This window comes from Peromyscus leucopus, chromosome 7, assembly GCF_004664715.2.
Source record: "Peromyscus leucopus breed LL Stock chromosome 7, UCI_PerLeu_2.1, whole genome shotgun sequence".
Classification (NCBI taxonomy): Eukaryota; Metazoa; Chordata; class Mammalia; order Rodentia; family Cricetidae; genus Peromyscus; species Peromyscus leucopus.
Genome location: NC_051069.1, coordinates 20,813,134 through 20,831,029, shown reverse-complemented (window position 1 = coordinate 20,831,029; position 17,896 = coordinate 20,813,134). Strand labels below are relative to the sequence as shown.

The window sequence follows — 17,896 nt, the reverse complement described above, 5'->3', positions numbered from 1 at the left end:
CATGCTCAGCAGTGTTCACCTCCAATCATTCAGACTCACAGGTGATCATAAGAACATCACTCCCATGGCAGTCCCTAAAGTATCCAAAACCTCTATAGTAAGTATCTGGACAGAGAAAGAAGACACACATGTTTCTTATTAAGAGTGACAATGTAAGAAATACAATCATTATAGCTGTTAGACTACTCGGTTTTAAATATTACAGAAAAACCCTAAACTGTGAAATTACAGTATGCTAATCTTTAAAACCACTTGTAAAGAACAATAGGTCTGGTGAGTATCAGAAGACAAAGTCAACAGAAAAATGTAACTGACAAATACAATCTTTGAAAAAGTTGTGGCTAATTATGGCTAGTTGTGGCTAAGTTTTAAAACAGACTTTTTTTTTTGGTCCACGAGGCCATTAAAAAAAACAAAAGATAAAGGACTCTTATTCATAAATAGAAACTCAAAGCTCAAAGAAAAATTTCAATACTCTTTTGGCAGATTTGTTGGTTAGACAAGAAACATCTGAATTGATGGGTGTGTGAACTCAGCATAAATGCATGAAAGTGCTTTGAAATGACTGCCGCACATCATCTTCTGAAGGACGCCAGTGACTGCTGACATGCAGCTAGTATTTATTATATTAACACACACCAGAACTTACTGCGCAATGTCGGGCTTTCTTCCTTAAGGGCAGGGCTGAGAAATGGCCCACAGGTAAAAACTGGCCTGACGCTTGTTTCTGTAAATAAAATCTTATTTAAAAAGTCACATTTTTATCTATATGCTGCCTGTGACTTTTACACTGTAAAGGCAAAGGTGAGCAGTTTTTAAAAGACTCTTTGATTCTCTGAGAGGCCTGAATTATTTATTACCAGATCCTATACAGAAAGAGTTGTTGGCACATCACCTAGGGTTTAATTCCTAAAGCATCTAGAACACAATGTCTTTGCTTTCACACGCAGGTACCTGGCTTCCTCACATTCTGAAGTATGTGTGACAGTCTTCTATGCTTTATTTTGTTCATCCTGAAACTTTTACACTACAGCTGGATTTTTCACTTTTAATATATTTGGAACACAATCATTATCTCTAGCCATAATCTGCTTGATGTCAGGCATTCTCTAAGGATTAGAGATTAATAAAATGGAAGAGCCACCCAGCAACAGAGAGACTAGAAAACTGTCTCTCTTATTTTCTCTTGAATAAGGAAACAGGATAGAAAAAGGAGAAACACAAACCAAATACAATTTAGGGTATATACCAGCAAGACAGGGAAAGGGTTTCAGCTTTCACATACAGAAAGGCAGACAGCAGACAGGCATTGATACATGTGTATACACACATACATACATACATACATACATACATACATACATACACACACATTCCTCACATCTATCATAAACTAAAAAATACAACATAAAGTATATTTGTTTTATAAATATATTACTGTCTATATACATATAGATACATCCATAAAAGACATGTTAAATAATCATTTGTATAATCAATACTACTTTTGTGTATTTAAAAATTACACATTCTATTAAAATTATCAAAATAATCTTTAAAATACCAAGAATAAAACCAACCAAGTGTTTCCTTCCATGTAAGTAGTTCTGAATCTTATCATTGGTCAAACAGACCCTGAACTTGGTCACACAACTCAAAGAAACATAGTTCAAGCAGGAAAATGCTATCCATTAAAAGACAACCCCCCATTTTTTTAATACTTCATAACAAATGTGTGTATATATAAAACACCATCTTCAGGTATATTACATATTCTCATAAATGTATTTTCATAAAAACACAAAATTCAAGTTTCCACCAGTGTCAACTATTTTATACTGGTGACCATTACTTTCACTGTTTAGGTCAGTGACAAACTCCCATTAGGATAATGGGACTGAAAACATCTGTATGACATGCAAGAAAAGAGGAAATTCTAAGGGCCACTTTGGCCAGTTAGGTACTATTCCCTCTGGACTAAGACACAGGGACAAACAAACTGCTAATTACTGCATGAAGTACAGTCAACTGTCTATTATATTCAGGGGCAGAATATTCCAGTCTGAGTCCTTTTTAATCAGCTGACCAATTCTGACATTTTTACTACTTATTAACACACCATTTTCAGGTTGTTTATTTATTTATTTTAGAAAGTCTGGTAAATAGGAATTAGCCATTGGGAAGAAATATTTTAGCTAGAATTAAGGTTTATGATCAGCTATGAGCTTAGTAACGGACTCCTGTTACTTATTACTTGAGATTTTTGAGAATTGGATGTAGCTAAAGTCTGCCAATTACGTTAAACTCTGCAAGCAACGTTGGTGCTTCACTAAAGGGGACAGGCTGTCCTCCTGTCCTCAGAAAACTTTCCCTTAGCACACAGCTAATGGTACTGAGAAACGTAGGTGTGGGTGGCTCAGGGCTGCCCACTCCATGACAGTGGCATGGATTCTATTAAAGATGAAAAGGAGGGTAACTAGTCAGCTAAAATCATTAGAAGGCCAAATTTGAAAAGTCATATCCTTCTTCCCTAAGGTCTCCCTTAAGTCTTTCTAGTCAAGTTTGCCCATTTCCAAATAATCACAGTGCTAAAATGAAGCAAAAGTGACTTGCTCACCTGAAGGGACCCCCGCTCCAGCCACACACTGCCTGGGGAGACGGGCTGGAAGGAGCCCTCCTCTGCAACCCTGCTTCTGACGCTCATTTGGCCTCCACAATTCCACATGTCCTTCAGCGAATGACTGACAAAGTCAAGGACAGTCTCACAAGTCAGTGGTGCCACTCTCAGACAGACAGCACTCGGAATGGCCGCTGTGACACCACCTGCACCACTCTTGGTAAAGATGTGCGCCACACTCACTCCAACACAACAGCAGTAACTGCAGAACATCACTCTCCTGAATTAAGTTTGCTGAACATGGTTCAGATTATTGGATATGCTAATATGCACAATGCCGTTTCGAAGCATTTACTGTGTACCCAAGCCCTGCTCCATGCGACACACAGTGTCACACGAGTAGGGAAAATGTTATCCTAGTCGAAGATGCTTGGACGTTATTTTCAGGCAGCATTTTACCTTTATTTTAAGATAAGTTCACACTAGGTAAGTTTTTAGGAGAAAGAAAATGCCAATAAATTTATTTAATATATTTTAATATATAAAACTAAGACAGACACCCTTATTTACCTTAATTGTTAGTTTTATTTTCTATCCTATTCTAGTTTTCAATTTTACTTTAAAATTTTGTATTTAAATAAGGGATAAAATGTTGCCCAAAAGTCTAATTATAGTTACACATTTGTGTTTTTAACTAGATCTACAAATCAAAATAGTTCTTATTGTTAAAAAGATACAATTTGTATCAACAGTAAAAGGTACTTTCTGGTTTTCAGGGCTTTGCCTCTCTCAGGCTGCAGGACCACCGAGACCAGAGCATCCAGGCTGATGACAGACCAGAGCTGGACTTGTCCTTTACATGAAGTGATTCAGGGTCAAATTCTGTCCAGCACAACTCTGTCTGCACTGATCATAACCCATCTTCCAATCCTCAGAAATGTCACTACAGCAAGCATAACCCATGACTTTGCAACCAGAAATATCCCTTACTAATACTAGAACAGACTTTAGTCTGTATCTAAAACTACACTATTTGTGGCAAGAGTCTGGCCTTAATAATATAATAGGCCCCCCAAAAAAACTACCTTCAGGAAAATGGAAAATATACAATATCTTACAAAAAATTTAAGTTACCATTTACATGTCCTCCATTGCCATTTCTATAGTGCAGTATCAATAAATGTTGCATATCCTCAACACATCATCAGACCACCTCAGGCCAGCCTTGATAAATAGCAGGAAAGCTAGAGTGTATTAAATAGAAAAGTTGCATTGAGAATACTTAGATTCATTAAAAACAGGCAAGAACTGTGAAAGGGTTATTCATCCAGTATTGTGCCTCCCACAGAAAGACAGACATCAAAACACATGTTAATGGAAAGCCAGGGCTTCGGTCATCTCATTTCTACTGTCAAGAAGCACATTTTAGCTGGAAACCAAAGCTTTAACCTGTAATAGTTAAGGCTTTTGCCTTATTCATAAAAAAGGAAATGGAAACATTTTTTTTCCATTGATTGCATCTGCTTTCTTTTAAACTGACCATTTAAAATCAACTATTTTTCTTAACAGGAAACATCCAAACAAAAATAAAATAATAAAAAGTGCCATACTGAAAATCATTCTAATATATACTATTACTCATTTTAATATAACTGGTAACTTACATTTTGTTTAAAATATAAAGTCAGTGCTGTAGTATATCTTTGTTTCTATAAATAATGATTATAGCACAAAGAAGCCCACTTTCCCCAAATAAAAATAACTTAAAAAGCTGTAAAGGATTCTAGTTAAGCTTGGCTTGAGGAAATAGTTTGCTAGGTCTAGTCCAGTACCTCCACATTTTGAAGGTACTGCAATTGCTTGCAGTTGACAGACAAACACCAAGTTAATAAGACAGGAAACAAGGATAAAAAGTGCTGCATATAAACCCCTGATGCACCAAAGAGGAATATCAAAGATCACAGATACATCTATTAAATCAAACTGGAGAAACTTCCAGCCAAGTGTATAGCTTTAAAAAGGAAATGTTTAAAAAAGAGTTTGAATGTAAAGCAATCCCGTGATCCGTCCACCAAGTGGGGTTCCATACAGATTCCATGATACAGTAGTTCACAACAATGGATACTATATAACCTCCTTGCTGAGAAGGAGAGCACATGTGCTATTGTAGCAAACCTCCCTCAGCATCTGAGCTGAACAAAAAACTACTCAACACCACAAAGATGCATCATCTTTTCAATAACCCAGCTGAGATTTTTCCACTAAGATGGCTGCAGCAAGCTGCTGGGCATCTGTCATATGAGGATTCCTTTTCATGACGAGCCTTACAAGGTCAGGTGGGAAGATGTTGCACAAGTTGATATAAATCTTCTCTCGGTTGTCCTGGTACCTCGGAGGATCTTGTGGCATGCCACAGTACGGGACTCGCCAGGTGGGCTCCTGCTGCTCAGGCAGGCTCTGGAAGGTGACTGACTCATAGCACGGGGGTGTGGAGTTATCGGGTAAAGAGTATGTCTGCCGATAGCCATATGCATCCATCCCGTAGCTTGGCCTATCCCAGCTTCCCAGGCCTTCCTGGCGTGAGTAAGGCTTTCTTTGTCTTGAAGGAGAACTATCATAGAGTCGAGAATCAGAAATGCTGTCTATTCTCGTGGCCACTAAGGACCTCCCTAGGTGTGGTGCCTTAGAGTGTGCGGAGCTTGGTGGAGAGGGGTAATCCCCGGGACAGCTGGAGCGGGCACCCACAGCAGGGTGCTGCAGATGCATAGCCAGGTGTGGAAGAGGAGGCTTGTGATGGAACTTTGGTTCTTCGTGACTGTAACTTTGCACTCTGGTTAAGGGGTCGTGGAAATTCTGCAGGAAGGGCTGGGAGTTAAGGCGGCTGTGAGGGTGCATGTGCTGACACTTGAGATTCTCCTCCAGCTGTGGGTCAGGAGAGCTGACATAGGGGCGCTCACTGTACCCCACATAGGAGTCGCTGCTCCCACAGCTCAGGCTCCCCTCACTGCTGCAGTCTGAAGCTACAGAATTGACTCGATAGTCAGTGTCTAAGGAGAAACGCCTTTCAGGACTTCGGGGGCCTGAGATGCTCAGATTTGAATATGCATTCAACATGGAATAATATCCAATGTCCACAGGAGAGTCACATTTTGGATACTGTTCATAAGGCATTGGCGTTCCATGATTTTTGGTTGCCATCATCATTGGAGGGTACTGCCCCTGTGGTCTTTGATCCTGAGGTGGGAAATGAACTCCAGATGGAAGGCCATTGCTTAAAGATGTAGTGCTTTGGGGTTTTGCAGTAGAAGTGGCCGGTATACTAACTAAGGAAGGTACAGACCTGGTTTCCAATTTGTTTTTGGTGGGAAGCTTTTCCTCTATGTCTTGGTAGACGTGAGTCCTTATGCTCGGGTCTGACTGCCTCTTTGGAGCACCTCGCTTACCGTCCGAAGTGCTATCAACCTTGGTGCTACAAGGAACACTGTTGCTCTTCACCAGTCCTCCTTCGTTTGTGGGTTTGGCGGCTGTGTTTCTAGACATGGCACGCAGTTCATCAGCTACTGACCGCTGTGGCTGACTGCCCCTCTCTGGGTGGTAATATTTGCACTTGTGTCCGTAGGTACACTTCTTCCCTACGGAGACAAAGTCAATTAGGCAAAGGAGCACACCCCGAGATCCTGCACAGCTAGTGAAGCACGCCTATCTGCCCCGACAGCAAAGGCAGAAATGGCAGGCGGCTGAGTCTTAGTCTGTTCCTGACGCTCTTCAGTCTTCTCGCTTACTATGAAGAGCACTGAGGAAACTCTCATATCCGCCTTTTCCCTTCCACGTCTTTACAACTGTGTGGGAAATTCTGCCATCAAGAGCAACTATACTGCTGTAACGCGATAAAGCTATGCTTATCTGATTTGTCCCTAGATAGAAGAATTTTCATTCCCATAAAAACTAACTTCAAACAGAGTTACCACTATTTTCTGACCATATTTTCACTCAGAGAAATTCATACATTGAACCCAAATAGGTAAAAACAGACTAACACACTTTCTTAAATTTAATTATCATCAAAAGAACCGCATAGTATACCATCTGAGACTTTTCAATGTTTATTTATATTAGCCAAAGTTTAACAGTATATTGTGCTCTAAAGGTACACGTAAAGTATTCATAAGGACAGTTACCATATGGACAAGGTTGCTTTTTGTGCTCAGGAACAATGGGTTTCTTCCTCAGAAAATTATCTAGACTTGGGCCATGTCTTCCAAGTGGGTCATCAGGAGGCATGAACCTGTTACAGAGACAATAATAAAAAATGACACCCCAGAGGAAGGGCAATTTAATCCCAGTGATAGAGTCACTCATTCTATTTTCTTTGAAATTTTAATCCAAGTATCTTGGTTAATATTTATAAGATTAAAGAAACCCAAACTTTACATCAAGTTTTCCTATAAAGTGCAGCTTTCTCCTGAACTTGTATCTGTTTTAATTTAATCAATTTTGAGACAGCATGTCCTAACAGTGCTTTTTTTCCCCCTTCTTCCCAATCCTGGGATGCTTGAAAGGATTTGAAAAATGATTACCAGAGCATTTTAGGAACACCAGTCTTGCAAGGGCATGCGTGCATGCGTGCGTGCATGCGTGTGGTGTGTGTGTGTGTGTGTGTGTGTGTGTGTGTAGTGTGTGTGTGTGCGGGGGGCGTGGAGCAGTTGAGCAGGGAAAGAGGGGGAGGGACAGCAGTGAGGACAAGAGACTCACTTGCTGCCACTATTGCCAGATGTGCTACACACAGCACTTCATTTCCCAGTTCAAGCTCCATTTCACAGCTCAATCAAGAATTCTAATTTAGGCTCACATGAACTAAGTCATGTTGTGTCCAACATCCAACGACAAAGTCATGATTCAATTATACATGACTCTGATGTCTGTTCTCTTCCCACTATAGCAATGGCTTCTCAGTGGAGATGGAAAAAGTAAGTTGTAAGGAGGCAGAGCACGCCTGTGATCCCAGCTGCCTGAGGTAGGAGGGCAAGTCTCTGAGGCCAGCTTAGATAGCAGAACAAGATCCCATCTTAAGGAAAATGGTTTTTTAAGATCAGATCTGAGCCAGGCAGTGGTGGCACACACCTTTAATCCCAACACTCAGGAGGCAGAGGCAAGTGGATCTTTGTGAGTTCGAGGCCAGCCTGGTCTACAGAGCGAGTTTCCAGGACAACCAGAGCTACACAGAGAATCAATCAATCAATCAATCAATCAGGTATGATGTCACAGATCTGAAATCCTAGTTACTTGGCAGAGGGCCTCGAGGAGGTTAAGGCAACAGGATTGTAAGCTGTAGAATGAGTTCAAGGTCAGCCTACATAAAACCCTTTCTCAAAAACACTTAGAAACAAAAGCAGGAAGGTTGTAACTCAGTGTAGCAGTATGCTTGCCTAGCATGCATACATGAGGTCCTGGCTTTGACCCATACTACTAAGAGAAGGAACTAAATCTAAGGACACAAGCTTATCATTGGACTGAGTATCAAATGGAGGAAAGAAGAATTCATATCATGCACAGAAATAAATGCTAATACTTGTTACATCCTTGTTCTAAACTTGAAATAACCCCAAGAGTTTACCTACAAAATGAGAATGTGCACAATATAAAAACTCAATGAGGAACAATCAAAATGGCTAAAGAAAACACTTAGCAAATAGTGTTACTATTGCAAAAGCAAAATGGCAATGTTCCGTGAAAAACCAGGGCTTAGGGCTGCAGTTCAGTGGTAGAGCACGTGACTAGCCTGAGTGAGGCCACAGATTCCATCCCAGCCTTGGGACATAAATTATTTCCATGTTTCTTCCCTCCTCTTCTGACAGTGTTACTATGCAGCCCAAGTGGCCTTGAACTTGTTATTCTCCTGTCTCAGCCTGTATAATGCTGAGATCATAGCCGTGTGCCAACACAGCCACTTTCCACATTTCTCAGTGAATCACTGAGCAATACTGCAGCAGGGATGCATTGTAACTTGACTGATTTTTCTGTGTGCTGAGTTGCCTTGGAATCCTGTAATTCTAAATACAGAAATTAGCTCATTTGATCTTTCTTTTTTCCTCATTAATATATTCTAAGGAATAATGCAAGGTTGAGGGTGTAAACATATTTTTGAAGCTTTTGCTAAATTGTACAACACTTTTCATGCATTTTAATTTTTTAAACTTCCTTATTTTTCTGTGTATGGGTGTTTGCCTGCATGTCTGTGCAGCATGTACATGCAGTGCTCAGGAAAGTCAGGAGAAGGTGCTGGATCCCCTGGAACTGGAGTTACAGATGGTTGTGAACTGCCAAGTGGGTGCTGAGAATTGAACCTAGGTCTTCAAGAAGAGCAGCCAGTGCTCTTATCTCTCCAGCCCCAGTGTTTACGCATCTTTAATAGCACAAGTGTTCATATTTTTGTGAATTAATCAGGTAGAAAACTCTTTTTAGGTTTACATTAATAGGTAAACTTCTTCTATGGTTAGAAATATATTTATTTCTTATAACTTGTGCCTGTTTATATCATTTGTCCCTTTATCAATTTGAAGGCTGTGATCACGACCATAGTCTTCCTTGGAAACACAACTTTCAACATGTGTGTGTTTAGTAAGCTATCATGCTCTAAGTTGACTTGACAGGCATTTGGTGGGGGATGAGGGTTGGGGTGGGGGTGGGAGGGCAGTATAGATGGTTCTGTCAGCCAGGTCCCTCAGATAGAGTCTAAGAAACTTCTTTGGCCTCAGGTCCTGTGAAAGCAGCTCAGGGAGGGACACAAAGCTCACACTTGTCCTCCTATAGCACAAGTGTTCAGTTTTGGCTCCCATCAGGATTCATGGGAAACTGGTGGTGAGAAGAAACCAGTCTCAGGTCTGGTCAGTGGCAAAATGGGAAGGCTAGTACTGCGGCTGCTATGGACAGCCGGCTTACTTACTTGTCATTGACAAAGGAATACATTAATAACCGCTCATCTATGAACTTCTTCCATTCCGGTTTCTCATTCGCCAAATCTCTGTAGTTATCGTTGGACACAATTATACCATCAGACTCAAAAGCCAGCTTCACGATGAACCGGTCATCATAGCATACCACTCGCCTGCCCTGGACGCGCCGTGAAGGTGTAAAGACCAGGATTTTTTCCTTCTCTAGTTTCCGCAGAATTTCCTGGTCTGCAATAACAACAGGGTAGAAATTCAGGAGTAGATACATAATTAAACACTGATTACTTTCATACAATGAGAATGTTTTTAAGGAAAAATATTTATTTTATGGATATGAGTGTGTTGCTTGATGTAGGTCAGTGTATGTGTGTGTGGTACCCACAGAGGTCAGACAAGATTATTAGATGCCATGGAACTGTTGTTACAGATGACTGAGTGCCATCTGGGTGCTGGGACTTGAACCCAAGTTCTCTACAAGAACAAGTGCTCTTGACTACTGAGTCTTCACTCCAGCTTCCTGGAGAGTTCTCATAGGAGCTGGAATGTAGAGATTACAGCTCACAGTTGATGGGCAGAGCATAATCTAGAACTCTCAACAATCCTTTTAGAAACATCAGTCAGAAGAGCTCAAGTCACAGCACTAGTGTGACACTCCAGCTTCTGAAGCACTGTGCCACGGGGACAATCACACTGAGCTGTTAGGCACTTTCCTCTCATCCGCGGGTGGTTTACAGTTTTGTTTTGGTTTTTCTACACAGAAGATGTGATGGTGTTGTAATGAAGAAAGCCAAAGACCCATTTGGAAACACAGGTTCACGGGAACAAAGGCAGTGGGTCTGAAGTGCTGGGACAAGCACGGCACCATGTTCTGCATCCTGTCCCCCGAAAGGCGGTAACAAATGTCAGTTAATAATTTCCAAAAACCCACCAAAGAGTCTACAGATAGTTACTACCTGTTACCTAGTGGTCACTGAAGTTCAGAATGAACTAGTGGGAGAAACGTGGGTGTCAGAATAAGCAATCATGCATAAAACTCAAGGTTTTCTCCAGTTCACACGAGGGAATCACAATCTCACTGAAATGCAGTGGGCAGGCTGCAAGGAGTAAAGGAGTTAACACATGGAGAGGTGGGGCCAGGAAGCTCCCTCCACCCACGGACCTTGTCCTTTAACCTAACTTGAATGTATTTCAATCATATGCAATTGCCGGGCTCTTTCAAATTCACAGAAAATTAGCGCAAACCCTGCAGGCCGGATTCAGTAATAGAATCCAGCATGCTATAGTTATGACAGCACAGTGCCCTGTCTCACTGGGCTCTGTATCCATCCAGCGCATGAAACACATTAGTAGCTACTCAAAGAATGTCTATGGAATGGATGGATAAAGGAACCACTAAAGGCTGCATACTCTGAAGTTTCTAGTTCATTCCCTGTATCTTGCTCCTGAGTAACTCATGGGCCTTTATTTCCCGAACAATGGTCGTTTGCTTTGGACCTCACTGAAGAAGCTGGCAGAGCAAAGGAGCAGCCTAAGGTACCACCACTTGTTTAGTTTGCACTTATGAAACAGCTTGTAAAGTTGAAAAAACTTAGGATGACACGTAGATAATTCCACCTTAAAAATACAAGTTTAGTCTACAGCTAAGAAGTTAACATAGCCAGTACATGTCAAGTATTTGCTACGTGAAAAGGAGATTAGCAGAAGTGCTAGTCTGAACCCATGACTCTGAATTTCGATGTATGTTAATGTACGATTGATTGACTTAGACCCCGTCAAAGAGTACTGACCTATTCCATTCACCAGAGATTATGTGGTTGGGCGCTTTAGTCAAGAAAATCTTTACTTTGGGGAGGAAAACACTTGAAAGACCATGACTACCATTCCCGCATCATACAAAGTAAGCTGCATTCTGATGTCTTCTGGGGCCCAGCATGTTGGGACTTTTCCCTGGGACTCAACCATGCACACCAACAAGTAGATTCTTATTTCCCTTCTTGATCTCATACTTTTCCTTCCTCAAGAAGCACGAAAGTCATCTGCATAATTCAACACCACTTTTATTTTCCTTTATTTTATTTTTCAGATATGGTCTTGCTAAGTAGTCCAGGCAAACCTGAGATCCTCCTGTCTCAGCCCCCCAAATTCTGGTACTGCAGATGTGTGTCCCCATGCCCAGCTGCTGTCTTTTCATTTTAGTTTAATTTACCATACCCTACCACTGCTTATCAAAGTATTTTAAGGTACTTATGAAATAGGCAGAAATGAACATCCCATAAAAGCACAACTTAAGAGGTTATTTAACATTTTGGCATACTTTCTGTGAATTTTTCTGTTGATATGTACACATATGTATGCATATATAAAATATATACAGGAAAAAACAAAAAGCAGTAATTTATATACATACATATATAATAAAAGCATGAGTTTTATATAATTCTATATTCTCTAAAAAATTTTCTATCTATGGGCTGGGGAGATGGTTAAGTGGGCAAAATGTTTGGTTCACAGTGAAGACCTGAGTTCCAATCTCCAGCAGTTCAGATTCCTGTAACCATATAACAGTTGGGCATGGCGGCATGTGTTTACGAGTCCAGTGCTGAGGGAACACAGACAGACACAGGAGCTCAGTGGCTTGCCAATCGAGCCTCTAGATAAGATAGAAGGCAGGAAACAATAGAGGAGGACACCCAGTGTTGACCTCTGCCACCAGATGTGCAGACAGGGGTGAGAACACCTACACACACAGACACACACATCAAAAAAATTCTGCCTAAATATTGTACCGTTGAGTGATATTCTAATTTACTGAACTATTCTTCTAATGAATATACAATTGGTTTTCATTTTCCTTCTATTGAAAATAATATTACATTGAATTTTGGCTCTAAACCTTCACCTATATATATCCCTTCTTATTTTCTTGGGACTCATTCCTTAAAGTGGAATGTGAAAATCTAAGAGCACAGTAATTCCTGCCCCCTATCCACTGGGAAAAACTCCAAGACACACCCACCCCCAGTTACGAGTGAAAACACGGAGAGTACAGAATCAGATATATATCATATATATATCCCTTCACATACATATCTATGATAAAACTCAATTTGTAAATAAGGCACAGCAGAATTAACTTATAAATGTCTTAGGTTTTCTCCTGTTGATAAACACCATGAAGAAAAACAACTTGGGGAAGAAGGGTTTATTTCATCTTATAGTATACAGGCCATGGTCCCAGGGAAGCCATAGAAGAATACTGCTCACTGGTTTGCTCTTTGTTCCTCGCAGCTTGACCAGCAGGCTTGCTTACAGCATCCCAGCCCAGGTGGTACTGCCCTTCCACATCAATTATCAATCAAGGAAGTGTTCCATAGGCTTGCTGACAGGTTAATCTAGTCGGGGCATTTTCTTAACTGAGGTTCTCATTTCCCAAATGAAGCTAGCTGGCGTCAAGTTGACATAAAATGAACCATCACAAAAATGGAACAATTCTAACAATATACTGTTAACAATGATGTTGAACATGACCTTTCTCAGCATATACTTTTCCCTTCTTTATAAATTTGAGAAGTTCTACCTTTTCACTTCAAGGGTGTACTTTACAGCTTTTCTGTGTCGATACTCAAATTGCTAGTATTGCTTTGGGCTATTGTTAAATAAAGTAAGGGTTACTTTATGCATAAGCACTGCAATAGACAATCTGCTTGTCCAAGAGGGCTACCAGATAGTGGTTAGGGGTATGGAGTAGTGCCTACAGGCTGGAGATGCTGGACAAAGGGAAGATACCTTTCCTGGATGGGACAGAGCAGGACAACACAAGCAAGAGAGTGCATGGTCATCTCTGAGTGAGGAACAAGAGAGTGCATGGTCATCTCTGAGAGAGGAACAAGAGAGTGCATGGTCATCTATGGAGAGGAGCTGGGGAAGGGACGCCCAGGAGCTGCAGAAGTTTAGGGTACAGGGCAGGGTGAGAAGAGCTGAGGAGAGTCGCAGGCACCGAGTGATCCTAGGCCAGCAAGCACTTTGTACGTCAATACACACCTTACACAGCCATTAGTCCCCATTTCCTTTCGGACTGGACAAAGCCTATGGCTTTAGCCTCCACCAATACTTGCCAACTCCCCTCATCCTATTTTAACATTCCCTAATGACAGCAGAGAGAAAGAAAACCTTAAAACAATCTTTCTCACTGGAAGCCTAGTCGTCTGTTTATGTCTCCCTCATTCCTTCTACTCCTCCTTCCCTCTCTGGAAAGTTCTCTAGTTCTGCCTACAGTGGGGAGAGAGAAGGACTGGATCCTGCCTGTGAGTCACTATAACTTAAATGTTCAACAACAATTAACAGTTAAAGAGGGCGTGTTTGCCTCAAACTCATACATTAGAAAAGTGACAAAATAGTGCAAAAATAAATGTATTACTGGGTTCTGGTCACCTCCTCTTTTGGGGCTGGGTCACATACACCAGGGTCTTAACAGACTTTTTATGTCCTACAGTCATTAGAACCTGACAGCTGCCTAGGCTAATTTCATAGATGATGAAAGTGGTTTCTGAAGAGCTTCGGTGTGGTTTCTCAAGTACTACGGACTGAATGCCAAAGCTAGAATAGTATGTCTAGGAGAGTCAGAATTTTATAAAATTTGATGTCCAAGTTTCCATATAAATGAAAATTATCCTACTTACATAGCTGTGCTGTTTGAGTGAGAATGATCCCCATAAGCTCATGTTTGAAATATTTGGTCCCCAATTGGTGGAACTGTCTGGAAAGGATTAGGAGGTGACTTTGCTAGGGAGGTGTGTCACTGGGAGTGGGCTCTGAAGTTTCCAAAGACTCATGCCGTTCCCGCCATGCTCTCTGCATGCTGCTCTCTGTTTGAGCTGTGAACCCTAAGCTACTCCTGCTGCCAACTTCACTCCATCATCACATTTTATCACGGAAACAGAAAAGTAACTAATCAATACAGTATCTAGTTACTATAATTAGATCATTTTCAAACTGGCCAATAAAAAAATGTTCCATGCAAGACAATGGCCGTCACATAGATTGAATAAACAGAAACAGACTGAGAACCCCTCACGTGCCAGCCTGCACGGGTATGTCAGGGGCAGAAACAGCCACTAGCAACAAGCTTACCTGTGATGAGAGCGTCAGGTCGGGATTGCTCTTTTCTCCAAGCAGGAACAAAAACCGTAATATCCTTGTGGCCTCTTTCCAAAAACCAATCCACTGCCAATTTTATTCCTCGGCAGGAAAATACTTCTTTGTTTCCATGGCTGAAAAATTATTTTAGAATACTTAAGGCACAACAAAACCTAAATTCAAGTTTATAAAAAGAAACAGTCACATAATTATAATAATAGTAAGAAATTTGAAATTTAAAGTTACACAACTCAGAAATATTAAAGCTGTTGACTTCAATTAACTTAGTTAAAATCAGAATCTGTGTGAAAAAAAGAAAACTGAGAGAATATAGACAATAGAGAAAGGTGAGTTTTTATGCTACAAGGGTTAACTAATAAAAAGATATAACTTCTTTTTGTTGCTAGGGTAAAAAAAAAGTATTCAACAGGAAGAATTTCAGTAAAAAAGAGAAACCTCTTACACACACACACACACACACACACACACACACACAAATAAATAAATAAAAACCAGTGGGGAAAACATTATCATTTTCTAAAATATTTGTTTTTTTAAAGAATTTTAATTATGTATTTCATTTAATGGCTAAGTAATGCACAAAGCTTAGGTGTGTAAAATAACACAAAAAATATTGCACAAATACAAAATAAAAATTGCACAAAGGCGAGGAGTGTAAATGAATAGGAGTGTAAATGAATACCACACGCTTACTGACCTGGAAAAACATTCATAAACACTATCTATCCTACCCTGAGTTCTGCTCAATACCACTGTGTCAGACAAGATTAATGGTGGCTACAGGGCATTCAGAACTGGACTAGCAGTGCCAGTGTGGCCATTCTGTTAGCACTTACTTACCTGGCACCAGCTCAACTTATACCCTTTGTTCTAGTAACTAAAGATATGACACATTCTAATGTCCTTAAAGAAAAAGCTTCCTGCTTCGGATGCACTCTGTCGCCTTCTATTCCAGTATGAACATTGTAGGCTTCGTTTCTCATGCTTTTTTCTTCTTGGAACAAAAAGGGCATAATAAAATAATATAGGTAAATGTTTTGCTAGCTTTTAACATGTACCAGATATTATATACTGTCCTAGTTGGAAGCACCGAACCTTCTAACATACGGAAATCAATTTAGTATAAAACAAATAAAATCTACTCTTTGAAGATGCTGAAGGCTGAAAGTGCAAATGCAGACTGCTTATAGTCCATGGCCTATTTTAATGGTCCAGGACAAGGCTAGAGGTGAAATCAGATGCACTGAAATGTTCAGAGGATGGGAGAAGGAAGAATCTGAGGTCACATTTCCTAAGTAAGACAGGCTGCCGGACAGCAAACGGTACAATATGATATTAGGTTTCGTGGGAAATACTGACTGAAATCTCATCTTTCTTCTGAAAAACAAAACAAAACAACAAACAAACAAAAATCCCCAAAACCTAGGAAAATCAAGTTATCTCTGGAGAGACTATATACAGCAAGGACTCCTAAATACACCCCACTTGGTAAACCTTAACTACAGTGTTACTTTGATTTAATGGTTGGAGATCTATTTGTATTATGCTTTGCTAGTAAACTGTATTATCTGGCAATGAGAGTTAACAATGTCATTGCTTCTTCCAGCTCTCAGTACAGGCCTACATAAGTGTTTTCCTTCTGGTGCTTCATTTGCTGAGAGAGGATAATTGTCACACTCACTCTAGAAAGTAAGATCATTAATAAAGATCGTTCATAAACTATGAATAAACAGCAGACTATTTAAATTCTAGAGGTGCCAGGGCAGGAGACTGGAGGCCACAAACCCAGCTGGGCTAATCAAGGCTGTCTGTCTCACTTCCCTCTGCTCCCCATCCCTAAGCTTCTGAGGAAGAAAGGAGGAAGAGAGGGTGAAGGCTGACCACAGAAAGGGTGAAGTTACAGAGTCTGCACTTCTGAGCAGTGTACACACATCCAACCATGTTCTCTGAGAAAAAACAATTCTCCACTTGCTTAAGTAACTACAGTGAAGTTTTCTACTATCTGTACTTGAACTTCTTCTTAACTTCTATGAGGCATACTATAAATTGAAGAAAGCTGGCATTACTCTACTAATTCTAGGAGAAAATATAGGAAAAACATTCTTAGGGATTTACAAAGCTATTACAAAGAGGCACATAACATAGGAAACTACAATACTTCTGGATTCTGTCTTTGGAATGATAAGGCAGAAGAACCCAGGAGTACTAGAAGAAATGAGCAAATCCATACTCATACTAATTGCTACTCAAGAGACACAGAAGAAAGGAACAACCATTTGAATGCTGATCTAATGGACACATACAACCCTGCAAAGATTAACTAAGAGAACATCTTTGCAAGAACACATGGGAGCTACATCAACAGCCAAGTCACTACACAGAAGAGGGAACCAAATGACCAATAAACACGAAATGCTCAATGGTAAAAATGCAAATTAAAGCCAAAATGAGACACTACTTCACACCCATCAGATGGGTAAAAATAAAATCTGCAAACACCAGATGTTGCCAAGAATGTGTGAAAATAGGAACTCATACATTACAGGTTGGAGTGTAAATTGATGTAACTATTTGGGAGAACAATTTGGCAATACTACAAAGTTGAGGGCGTACTTTCTCTAAAACATAGTAATTCTACATCTAGGTACAGTAAAACCCTACAGCAACCCAAAGCTGAATTTAATGCAGTTAGCCACTGACTTCTATCTAACTAGTCTTAGATTTCAAGTAGACATAAGCCAATGTTCCTGCCTTTGAAAGGGGATGAAAAAAATAAAAGGCAAATGCAGGGTAAGTCCTGAATGTCCAAGATTTTCTGATCTAACCTCCAACTGATTAGGTCAGAAAATGAATGTTGTCATTGGAGTGCTCAGATACAAATAGGACACCTATACCCTCCTTCATCCTAAGAATTAGGGATCATTGTGGAAGATGGGGAGAAAAGGCCGAGATAGCCAGAGGACTGGGGGGGGGGGACCAGAACAAAATGGGGTCTTCTGAACATGATAGGACTCATGGACTTACAGCAGCTGTGTCTGTCTGCACAGCCAGTCAACATTCTAGCACAGAGGAGGGATGGGAGGAGGGAAGGGCGCATGTGCAGGCAGCTCACTGCTTCCTGATGGCAGAAAGGTTCCTTCCTGGGTGTGGCCCTTCATAGGTCAACCATACT

At 40.6% G+C, this 17,896-nt stretch overlaps 1 protein-coding gene across 2 annotated transcripts in view; it reads right to left on the bottom strand.

Annotated features, from left to right (window-relative positions):
- Positions 1-350: 350 nt before the first annotated feature.
- Zc3h12c (zinc finger CCCH-type containing 12C) overlaps positions 351-17,896 on the bottom strand; it is a 58,053-nt gene continuing 40,507 nt past the window's right edge. For both annotated transcript variants that reach the window (XM_028864945.2, XM_028864944.2), the window contains exons 3-6: positions 14,698-14,837; positions 9,561-9,795; positions 6,796-6,902; positions 351-6,249 (exon numbers count right to left, since the gene is read on the bottom strand). In XM_028864945.2, coding sequence (XP_028720778.1) covers positions 4,853-6,249; positions 6,796-6,902; positions 9,561-9,795; positions 14,698-14,837 — 1,879 coding nt within the window. In that variant the 3' untranslated portion in view covers positions 351-4,852. The remainder of the gene's footprint in view (positions 6,250-6,795; positions 6,903-9,560; positions 9,796-14,697; positions 14,838-17,896) is intronic.